At 38.7% G+C, this 12,470-nt stretch overlaps 1 protein-coding gene across 1 annotated transcript in view; it reads right to left on the bottom strand.

The window, feature by feature from the left end:
• Nucleotides 1–11,777, bottom strand: part of LOC139730046 (inactive polypeptide N-acetylgalactosaminyltransferase-like protein 5) — a 32,068-nt gene extending 20,291 nt beyond the window's left edge. The window contains exons 1-2 of the mRNA XM_071640958.1: nt 11,270–11,777; nt 5,406–5,575 (exon numbers count right to left, since the gene is read on the bottom strand). Coding sequence (XP_071497059.1) covers nt 5,406–5,575; nt 11,270–11,712 — 613 coding nt within the window. The 5' untranslated portion in view covers nt 11,713–11,777. The remainder of the gene's footprint in view (nt 1–5,405; nt 5,576–11,269) is intronic.
• Nucleotides 11,778–12,470: the final 693 nt, after the last annotated feature.

Genomic DNA, 12,470 nt, shown 5'->3' on the forward strand with positions numbered 1-12,470 from the left:
ACATCATGGTAATATGAGATTGATAACCTATTTAACATCCAATAACCCTATAGTAGTTTCATGCACTATGTGGTTGTGTTTTTTTTTTCTGCCCAACAAGCTGACAAATTGAAATTGAAAAAAAGAGTGAAATATGATGAATCTTCTGAATATTTTTGTATATCTTTGTCCATACATGATGTCACCACACTTTTAAACGGGCATAGTCAGATTTTCCCGAAACTTCGCTGATGGGTTCTATTATTGCTGCATTCACTCTATATTCACGTCTATATTTGGGTTTAACTCTCCGTCAGATATTTTGTCGGGGAGATCATAAGTCGCTCGAAGTCTCCTTGGGACTTATATGACTTCCCTCAAGGGCATTAAAGGAATGGTATAGTGTTGGTTGAGATGGGATTCCAAGATAACAATTATTATAGAAACCACTTATATTTGTATATGAAAATATGAAGGTGCACACAATTCTAAGAGGAATTAAAAGTTTATTTGATGAAAAATCGGTTTTGAAATGGCTGAGTTATCCAGAAACAAAGATGCAACAATAAAAAGTGGGTTTCATCTTTTATTAAGACCGTTTTATTTTACTTTGTTTTGGGGCATTTCAGCCATTTCAAAAACGATTTCCATCAAATAAACTTTCAATCCCTCTTAATTATAATGTCTTTTAATATCAAAGTGGTTTCTACTCGAAAAAAAAAACCTCAAAACTTAAATCCCATCTCAACCAAAACTATACCATCCTTTAACAAACCATTCGTATGGATCATATTCCTCACATATTACTTTGTATATTCTGTTAGAAAAAAAAAACTAAAAATAAAGTTTGAATTGAAAGTAATCGGTTACATAATATATTGATGTAAATAATTATCTAAACACCCTTTTTGAGTGCCGCGATGCCCATTATACACTCACACATTGCATCGTTTTTGCTGTAAAAAAATGTAGAAAAATGGTAACAATCAATTAGTCTTAAATTGGACTGGGAACACTTATTGCAAGCGTCGTCATAGTCGCGTGAGTGTTATAGTGCGTCTATTTAAAGATCACCAAGGGACTATGTATGACTTCTTGACATTCAGACTGTATTAATTTGTATGAATTTGCGGAAAAGTCTGACATTACCGATTGCATCTCAAGGAAACATTCAGGAACATTTCGGCTAAATTGCCCCCTTCAATGCTCTGCAAATAGTTGTTGATCACCTGACCAGCATTCATTGGACTCGTTGCTTTCTAGGATATTTTTCCGTTTACTTATAGTATGAAGCAAATCAGACTTAAATTATCTCTTTTGTCTTTTGAATGAAATCTACCGGGAGAGGTAGAAGGCGTGGGGCTGAGCAATTTCGCGTCGTACATGTCAGCTATTGAAATAACAGGTAATATTCATCATTATAAGCGGATTATGATTTCCAAACAACACTAAGAAACTCGACGCCCCTCCGGAAGTTTAGACGTCATACCGGGATCATCACCGGAAAACGTTAATTGCATAATTGTCATGGAATCAGGGTTGACTACTTTCTCTACCTTCCTGCCCATCAGTAATGTTACATTGGATCGTATACATCACTCTACAAAACATGGCTGCAGAAATGAGAAGAGGATTACAGGCACCAAAAACGGATATCCAACCTCTTCTGAAGATAAAGCTTGAAGGTTAGGGATGCACATACACAAACCACTACCTATATATACGACGTAATGTCTGATCACTAATCAAAGAAAGATTGATGAATCTTATAATTAAGGTTACACTTCCGCTGTCCCTCAATTCAACTTTCAGCCATCAAAATACTCACGAAGTGTAACTCCACCTCCCTCGGCAACCCTCTCCCTTACTGACGAACAAGCAAGGACAAACACATCGCTCTCAAAATAAAACGTCCCAAACACACAACAGCAAAGTACAAGGACAACTATATACCAAGAAAAGAAAGAGGAGTGCGTGAGAAGAGGACTGAGAGAAATGTATTATTATAAAGTGAAATGATGAGGGAACGTAGAGACCTGATATAGAGGCCAAGGGAAAGAGGCAAGAGGGTGGAGTGATAACGACAAACAAGTCTGGATAGATCATCAGAAGGAGCCCGAGGGACAGAAAAGATGTCTTGATGAAACCAGTAGTTAAATAGATAGAGAGAGAGATAGATAGATAGATAGATAGATAGATAGATAGATAGATAGATAGATAGATAGATAGACAGATAGCATAGATAGACATAAACAGTGAATGATAGGCCGATAGATATAGATAGATGGATAGGTAAAAACAGACAGATTTAAGTAGAAAGATTATACATATAGACAGACAGACAGACAGACAATTTGATAACAGGTAGGGCCTATAAACAGATACAGAAGGACAAACAGAACTATAAATAGACTGAAGAATACATGCGATTATACTCATATATTACTAGGTACACAAATAGATCTAAAATCGATAGAGAAAGAGGGAAAGAGAAGAAATAAAACACGAAAATCAAAGACGAAGATAGAGATGAAAACAGAGAGGGAGATAGACAGTAGATAGCTGGATAGATAGATATAGGCCTATAGAAAGATAGTTGGACAGAAAAATAGCTGGATAGGTAGATAATATCATATAGATATATAGCTGGATATCAGATAGATAGATAGATAGATAGATAGATAGATAGATAGATAGATAGATAGATAGATAGATAGATAGATAGAGAGCAAGAGAGGAGAAAACAGACCGCGACAAAACCAGCTGGGGGATTCTCCAGAGGGCGTGCCCCTCTGATTCTTAGGGCAAAAGGGTTAACGTCCAATCCGACGTAAATGTTTCTCCCAGCGGAAGCCCGGCTGGATGGTACGAATTCAATTTGGCGCTTAAATTTGCCGTAATTCCACCTTCTCTCCCTCTCTCCATCTCACTCTCTGCCACATCGGCTTGTCAATTGATTATCATAGCCCTCTTCTCTAGCCTGGAAGACACATGAATGTAATCATCCATGACCTCCAGACTCACGAATGTATATCTTCTTCTCCCGCTCTCTCCCTCTATATCATCTCTCTCTCTCGGATGTCTCTGTCTGGAGGTTCCTTTTGTTTCCATGAATGCATTCTAGACAAGCTCAGTAAAAACACATGACTCTCATGTTTGCCACATGCAAAACATGACCCCAATCTCCCTCCGTGTCCACTTACTACTCTTGTCTCATTTTTGCTTTTATGCATGATTCCTTTAATAGCTTCCCAAGTCATCTCCGCTGTTCTGTATATGCGAATAGACGAACATTTTGGTAAAATAGGATTTCTGTGAAAAAAATGAATGAATGAGACAACCAATTTCAATAAAACATTTAGGCCCTAGATACAAAGTACAGTATAGACCATTGCATTTCCTTTTCCATGACATATTCCATGCTGATTTTCATTTACATAATCGCTCATTGTTTGCCCATATCATTATTGTCTAAATTCTTTGTATGCATGTTCTTGATTAAATCAACTTCATAACTATACTTTCAATCATATTTCATGACTCAATCAAACTCACGTGGAGAGGAACTATCACCGTCATGAAAAGCATATTGTTCGGGATTTCTATGAAGACAATGTATTAAGCACAAATTATAAGTTGACTGAAAATTGAATCAACTTCAAGCGAATCAACTTCATTCATTACTTTAAGAAGCAGTGTAAGATATCAATAAGTAATGTTTATAAACACACACACACACACACACACACACACACACACACACACACACACACACACACACACAACACACACACGAACACACATACACACGCGCGCTCACACACGGAGCATGTTCCATTAGGTGGATTAACATGCCCCACCATGCATTATGATACAACTTTTTCTCAACATCCTTTCAAAGCGCAACATTCTAAGCATCATCATGCCAAAAACTGATGACATGCAAAAGATTGGTTATCTGCCAAAGTGAGTCAAACGTATACTGAGAGGATATAAAGATTTGTGTCCCTGGTTTAATAAAAAATAAGGCTACAGTCACTGTGGCTCCAGAAATCATCTAGGAGTCCTACAGAACTTCCATTGCCCTCAAGTGCAACGATGGGCAATACTGGACTCCTAAGACAAGTCACACAATATCAATATCAATGTACAGTATCATATTATATACATGCATAGAACGGATACGGATGCAGAGCTAGGAAGTGTTTTGCCAAGGAATTTTTTGAACTCTTCACCTTGCAAATTCCTTCGGCAGCTGTGCGTGCATATGGAGCTCAAACTTTTGGGCTGAATACATTTGCAGACCAGTGAACTTAATCTCAAGGAATGTCATAAGGAAATACTATAAGTATAAGAATATATAGGTCTAGACATGTGCCATATGAAGATAACACGAAAGAAAGAAACACATCACTTGTTGGATACTGAATTCAAACTCCCATCCGCGGACCAGTAAAGCAGTAGTTAGTCAAAGCGTGAAGTCCGCTCATTTCAACTTGATTGAATACTTACAGTATCGGGAGTGAACCGATACACGTGAAGCAGTGGAAAAGGTAATACAACCAGGGAGGTGGAAAAATTCACCTCCCTGATACAAGAAGATATAGACGATATATGCAAGAATGTTATTATCATGGAAACATACTAGTTTGCGAATCTTCATGATACGTTGGTAAATATGGATCGCACAAATGATATCATGTACATTGATTTCATGTATATACACATACTCACACACACACACACACACACATATACTTTAAAATTAACCGTTGTCAAGCATTATGAGCATGTATACAGAGGTTATAGTTTGAGACAGTCACAAGAAAAAAAAAATCAAAATCACAAAACATCTACAAAAATCACCGCATATAAGCACAAATATCTTTTCATAAACAGGTCATATACTTTCCTTCTTTGAATACATTCACTTTGAATTGTAGCCGTTGTTTACGCCACAGAGGAATTTGAAGCAGGGGCAGTGGGACTCTCGTAAGATCTTTCTATCATAATATGTTTGCTCAGGTCTGTTTTTGCTCTTTTCGTGTCCAGATTTAAACTCATTCTTCATTGCTGTTTGCATCTTCCGATTGTGTACTGTTTTACTGTTACTTTAGTTACTAGAAGTTCTTTTTTTTTCAGACATCTATCCATATGCATATTTCATTTTGCGTGACATTAAGGATTTCAGTCATAATGAAACAATAAAGGTATATAGGCCTAGATGAAACTATAATGTTAGATGAGGAACTGCTAGAATATCACAAGCAATTAGCCATAGAGGCAATAGAGGCATACAGATTTGTATCACTGAAAAGTGCTCCGTTTTGGTCAGATAACGATAATTTTATAATTCATGGTATATACACTTTGTAGTCTCATCCTATTTAACGCTGCTTACAACGAAGTCCTCAACGATGTCTTACCGTCATCGCTGGCGTCGTTGACCAGTATCACCTCCTTGAGAACATCCCGGGGAGTGCGATTGATCACACTATGCACGGTTCTCATGAGCGTCGACCACGCCTCGTTGTGGAACGCGATGATCACCGTGGCACTGGGCAAGTTGGAGAACTTGTACGTGATGTCCTGGCATCTATAGTTTGGAGAAGGTGGATGTGGGGACAGACAGACAGACAGACAGACAGACAGACAGACAGACAGACAGACAGACAGACAGACAGACAGACAGACAGACAGAGACAGACAGAGAGGGATGGAGAATCGAAGCGGGAAAGAAGGACAAGTTATTATCATTCCTTGATTTTAACACCTGGGCATCGCAATTCATCACAAACATCACTTACAGTCTACCTAAATCGATCTTATCGCGATCTTTTTTTTTTTCAGGACTAGTCTTACTAACAGTTTTGTTGTTGTTGTTGTTGTTGTTGTTGTTGTTGTTGTTGTTGTTGTTGTTGTTTATGATTAACCAATCTCATCAATATACCTGGTATTGCATTCAGTCTTCTCTTGTTGTTTTTTGCTGTGTCTCGAATGTATATACATTCATCGAAGCTAACATTCACAATTCACTTATAAAGGAGACAATTTAAAATCATTCGATTTCTGGTCTGAAGGCCGTGATCACTTCATATGCGTATCCACAACAGTTGTATCTGACGTCTACTTGACGCCGAAAATTCTCCCAGAATTCAAAAACCTTGGCTTCTCATCCGGCTTATTTGCGATTTAACAACATCTCCGAATTACAGAAATGTGATAAAATCCCCGAAAGGCTTGCGGGCTCCAGAAATAGAAAAATCCAACAACAGTGAGCATTGACAGGATGCAGGCGTGGGCGGAAAGCACCTTTTCCAATCATTATATATACACCATGCAAGTTTCAGACTTATTTAGAAAGGTCGTTTAATATATAAAACGGAAGGCGAAGAGCAGCCTGGATGACATTATTGCTTGCCGGTCTATTTCCGATAACATGATCATGATGTTAATCCAGTTGGCAGACAATACATTTGAGGTTGCACCCCCACCCTCCTTCATCTCTTCTCTCACGTATACTTCGAAGGTAAAATCTCACATTTCAAACACGTTGAGGTTTCTCCGCCAAATGTTAAATCAAACAACAAGTGTGAGTTTTTACGCCGACACGATAAGTACGACTGTTCAGTAGTACTTCTTTCAGGCGTAATCGTAAAGCTGACACAGGACATTTGTATTTACATTTCATTTCATCATTTCCTGAATAACATGACTTACACTGAATACACTAACAAGTTTGGAGTATGGAAGTTAGTGGGTAATACACTCAATACAACTTCAAATATATAATATAGGAGAAAATGATATTATGGAATTATAGAGAATACCAGTATATAGAAAAACAAGCGTAGACACACTGTATAAGATGTGGAAGTATACTTAAGCGTTGGGGGAGACGGTATCAAAGTGACTGTCAAATGAATTTGAAATTTCGGGGAAAAACGCCGCGATAACTCAAAGATTGTTACAGAAAATAGAAGGGACTCTTCGCTATATAATTCGGATGAACAGATTTTGCAGCTGGGTGAAAGATCCGTCACGCATTAATTCTATTCCTATCTTCTGTTCTCTCATGAATCAAAATGAAGTGACAATATTTTTTCCAACACAATTATCTATTCTGTAATTAAAACTCGATTTGTCCATAATCTGCCCAGAGTGCATTTCGCTGCTCCCGTTCAGTAGGTACCTATATCAGGGCCTAATAGGTATACAAAAACTCCTGTAATGATGTAGGGAGCCATTTTTGGATGTCACCATGGCAGATAGTCTAGGGTAGGACCTTCATCCGGGCGTGCGAGTCCCATCAACCATGCCGACCTTGTTGAGTGGTTGGCACGAACTTCACCTCAATAAACCACTTCCAGGTTACCATGGCAACTATGTGATTGGGTGCCAGCGAACGATGGCAACTGTTGTGTCTCAGACTCACTCAACTTAACAATTAGCCGACTCATTGGACACTGAAACGACTGAGTGTCTAGAGTGGTTTTGAGCGTGTCGCATCATTAAGGTGGAAAGCAAAATAAAACAAACAAACAAAAACCTGAGAGGATGAAGATGACAGACCACGTTCGAGCTACTCACACATGAATAATCCAACGCTATTTGATTATAAGAGTTGTGAGCATGTTCCTATAGTGCTCAAAGTAAGGTATAGAGAGTATAAAATTCGGAAAGTAAGGAGTGTATAAGAACGTCAACTACGTGCTTCGTATCATAAATACCATACGTACTTGCTTAACCTATATTTCCTGTATATATGGTAAACGAGAGCATAATTATAGCAATGGCAGGATTCTCTGTAAGTCTCGGAAACGATAAGGATTTTATAGGCGTATTTATATTATTGTTTCGCCACAATATACACTTCCGTTAGTCTGAAGGTCAGAGAGAGGTTCAATGTACCTAAATTCGTCGTTATCGTCTGAAATCAAGTGTTGTTATTATTATAGCTATCATAGGCATCGTTGAAAGGGGAGTTGCTTCATGACAGGTCCACGTGGGTGTTATCAAGACTTCCATTGCCATCCTTTCTACTAAACTTTGATGGAAGCAGGACGAAATATGCGAACAGATACTCGCAAATTCAAGCTTCTACCAGGGAGGTGGGTCCCACCTATACCTGCTTATATAGGCCTACCCTAAGATACTCTCTTAAAAAAATTGAGTAAAAATATTCACTCTTGAAGGAGTGAATACAAAAAAAGAGTGAAATTAGAGTGAAATTTGAGTGAATATTGAGTGAAAATGTTCATTTTCACCCATTTTGGAGTGACCTCAGGGATCACTCGAATATTCTGGAGTGATCCTTGAGGTCACTCTAAAACGAGTGAAAATGATCATTATTTTCACTCCAATTTCACTCTAAATTCACTCTTTTTTTGTATTCACTCCTTAAAAAGGGGCCCTGAAATCCAAATGCATGTTGATTTGTGTTGATTTATGATACCCTCAACATCACTTTTGTCGTGAAACGAATATCTAGAAACATTCCGTATATTTTTCACGATTTTTTCTTTTATTTTTGTTCAGATTACTTGGGAACGCCCACAAAAAATCCTTCCAATCTAATCAATATTAATATTCTTGAGATGACCTCATCTGTCAATCATTGGTAAAGTACTGAAATGTTTAACAAAAGACATTGGAATGCACCTTCCCCTCGACTCAGCATAACTTGCATGTTCCCTCGCCATGTCTTTTGTTAGTCACATTAATATGACAGAATCATGCAAGTTATGCTGAGTCGAGAGGAAGGTGCATTCCAATGTCTTTTGTTAAACATTTCAGTACTTCAGCAATGATTGACAGATGATGTCATCTCAAGAATATTAATATTGATTAGTTTGGAAGGACTTTTTGTGGGTGTTCCCAAGTAATCTGAAGAAAAATTAAAAAAAAACGTTAAAAATATATGGAATGTTTCCAGATATTTGTTTTACCGCAAAAGTGATGTTGAGGGTATCATAAATCAACACAAATCAACATGCATTTTGGATTTCAGGACCCCTTTAAAGAGTGAATATTTTCACTCCTTCAAGAGTGAATATTTTCACTCGATTTTTTTTTTAGAGAGTACAGCACTTGAAGGTGGGGGAGGGATACCTGCGGGTATACCTGAACACCGGAAGTCTGCGAATCAGCTACTGGAGTATACTGTACAGGCCTATGAGAAAATTGGATACCGTTTGAATACCTCTATACAGTTCATCTGATGTGGTGTTCTATATACGCGTGTGACTGCATATTATAGACACACTGAAATATACTTCTTGGCCATGTACCAATGCCGTCTCAAGCCATATAATTTTTTGTGTCTGTAAAAATTAGATGCCTTCTTCTTAAGTTGAGTTTGGAGTTATTTTACGAAGAAACTAAAAAAAAAAAAAACACCCCAAAACACCGTAAAATATCATAGCAATAATGCGTCATATGACTTTGATTACTCGTCTATGGGCAAAGCCAGTGAATTTGAACCGGGAAACTCAACATTTGGAGTCATTGGTTGATTCTGAGTTCGTATTTCTGATAAATTAATGAGGCACATCTGCTCCTTTCTCTCTCGGGTGATGTGAAAATCAAAGCAAAACTTAAAGCAATGGCAGATTTTTTTTTCTTTAATTCAAACTTACAACATTATACATTCCATTTCATATCCCAGGTCTTTCTTACTCCCTATCAGAAGAATTGTACTGTAACGCAATGATACCCCCAGCACGTCACATTCTAATTCCTTTGTATCTGTCTGTTTTGCTTAAACTTTCATTTATTCGTTCCTTCTGTTTCATGATGTTATATTCATTAAATGATATTATGCATTTAAGTATTCAGTCTTCGGGTGATTCTTTTTTTTTATGGCAACGTAATTCAGTTACAAGAGGCGCCACACTTCCTGCAACAAATGGCGTAGTGATTCAATATCGCAGTCAGAAGAAATGCAACGGTGACTAAGAATTGACGATGAACGGAATATCTTTAACCACAGAAGCCACTGTCATTATTTTATGACCCTATCGAAATGATATCAACAATTAACACATCACCCTGTTTGAGGTATTATCATCATCACCTGCGTCGACATGTTATCCCAACCATAGCAGTCTTCGCCTTCAGTATCACATTCGCAGTCATTATCTCAAATTTCACCGCCAAAATGTTTTTTTTTTTTTTTAATCTGTAGCCGCTGCAATTATTAGCATCATTGTTAAAAGGATTGTATCGTTTTGGTTCACTTCAGTTCAGTTCAGTTGGTTGAGGGTGGGGAATTTACATTTTGAATTCTTGTGAGATAATTAGAAACCTCTTATGAAATATATGGAAGAGCATATAGGAGGAATGCAAAGTTCATATGACGAAAATCGGCTTTGAAATGGCAAAGTAAAACAAAGTGGTTCTGATAAAAGGTGGGCCCCATTATTTATTAGAACATCTTTGTTTCCTAATATCTCCGCCATTTCAAAACCAATTTTCATCAAATAAACTTCAAATACCTCTTAGAATTGAATGTTGCTGTTTAGTTTTCATAAGGTTTCTCATTATCTCACAAAAAGTTGGAAACCTTCAGCTCCATCTCAACCAACACTATACCATCCCTGTAATATCACCTTTGACGCACCTTCCTCTTATACTTATCATCATTAACACATACCTTCATCACTGTCGTTGTCATTACTGACGTCAGGCCAGAATTCTCAGGACCAGAAATCATGTCTAGGGTCAGACATCACGCACGATATAGCATACGTCATCGTTATGACACTTTCATCATCAACATCATCATCATCATCATCATCATCATCATCATCATCATCATCATATCATCATCAGCAGCAGCAGCAGCAGCATCATTGATGTCCTTACTTCCCTCCATTATGATTATCGTCATCGTCAGCACATTGCAATCTGAATCCATTGTTTGTACCAGGTATATGTATTATCATATAATACATGGTACACTGTACATTACCGATTGAGTATAATATACTCGAGACTTGAGTATATTATACTAAAGACATAATGGCGTCAGATTCACTATCAAATGATCACTGGGTATTCTCACTTTAATCATTACCATATTGATCGCGATGGTGGTGATGTAGACAATTGCGCGATTATGCATTCAATGACCACGACATCATCGTCAACACCATCATCATGATGTATGTCGATGACCACCATACATGCATCCAGATGGTCGTCGATTATACACCATATTATCCACTCACTCAAACTTCTTTTAGTGGTAGAGAACATACTACATACATTATTGTTTATACATCCGTACCTTTGATTTCTGGTATCCAGCACGCTCCGCTCCACTGAAATCTTATCGCTCACGACGAGATTGTAATTGTGCAAGTGTCGGGTGAGTTTCGCCCGTCCCAGGGCGTCTCCGGACAACAACACCGGCTGCCCTCCTTCGCCGGGACCAAAGCGGGGAATATCCTTGTCAATCTGGCCCAAAATCGGGTCCAGCTCCTTCTCCTCCCTAGAATGGACGTTCCTCCTCCCGTTGCCCTCCGATGGATGAGCGTGAAAATGATGATGGCCTCCACCACCACCACCACCATCCTGGACCTGCCCGGCATTCACGGGCACGTCGGCAACGATTCCCTGCTGCACGGTGCGCAAAACATCCCTGCTCTCGTGGTGAATGAGGAAGAGGAGGAACGCGAGGGAGAACCAGGCGGTTCCGGAGACAACGACAGTGAAGTATATCCGTGGCATAATGCAGTGAACGTGCGACTGGATACAACTTCGAGAGAGCACGTCCAACCAAGGAGGTACTACTAGTACTAAAGACAACCTTCTTCAGTAACAAACAGGTGACCTTTATCGTTAATGCTTCCACCTCCTTGGTATGATATATCGTGTCTTTATATTGATCACATCCACGCGCAGACGACTCACATCAAAGTTGTACCGCGAGATGAGCTACAGCTTACGAACGAGCAAAAAGTATATTGGATGATTAATCATGCCCCTTGATACAGCGTGCACCAAGGACACGAATGCGAAAGTGGGCTGCTACGGAGTCCTTCAACGAATAATGCGAAGGATGGAGGTTGTTGCTTTTCTCTTTTCACGCTCCAAAACATCGTGCACGTGTAAGCGAATGGAAGCGGAAACTTGACCCTGTTCTTTGACCCATTGCATACTCGCATATTGCGTGATCAAATGAAGCTGAAACCAGCTCAGTTTCGTTGATAGCCGTGGACTCCAGTGACACGTTCAAATTGCTGTGAGGGACAGACACATGTGTGATGGCAAAAATCTCACCCGACCTAATATTTCTACTCCAGCGATAATCGCGTCACGCTTAGAAAAGAAAAATACAGAAAAAGAAGAAGAAGAAAAAAACCCTGACGATAATCCGTCAAGTCCAATGTGAAAGAGTAACACAAGTTCCTTTTGTTTGTTTCCACGTACATTGATATCAGTGTATAATATGGAATTGCGCACTTTCGATGTATTAACTATTAGAT

This window comes from Diadema antillarum, unplaced genomic scaffold, assembly GCF_040938485.1.
Source record: "Diadema antillarum isolate AM-2024a unplaced genomic scaffold, OU_Dant_1.0 seq00000288_RagTag, whole genome shotgun sequence".
Taxonomy (NCBI): Eukaryota; Metazoa; Echinodermata; class Echinoidea; order Diadematoida; family Diadematidae; genus Diadema; species Diadema antillarum.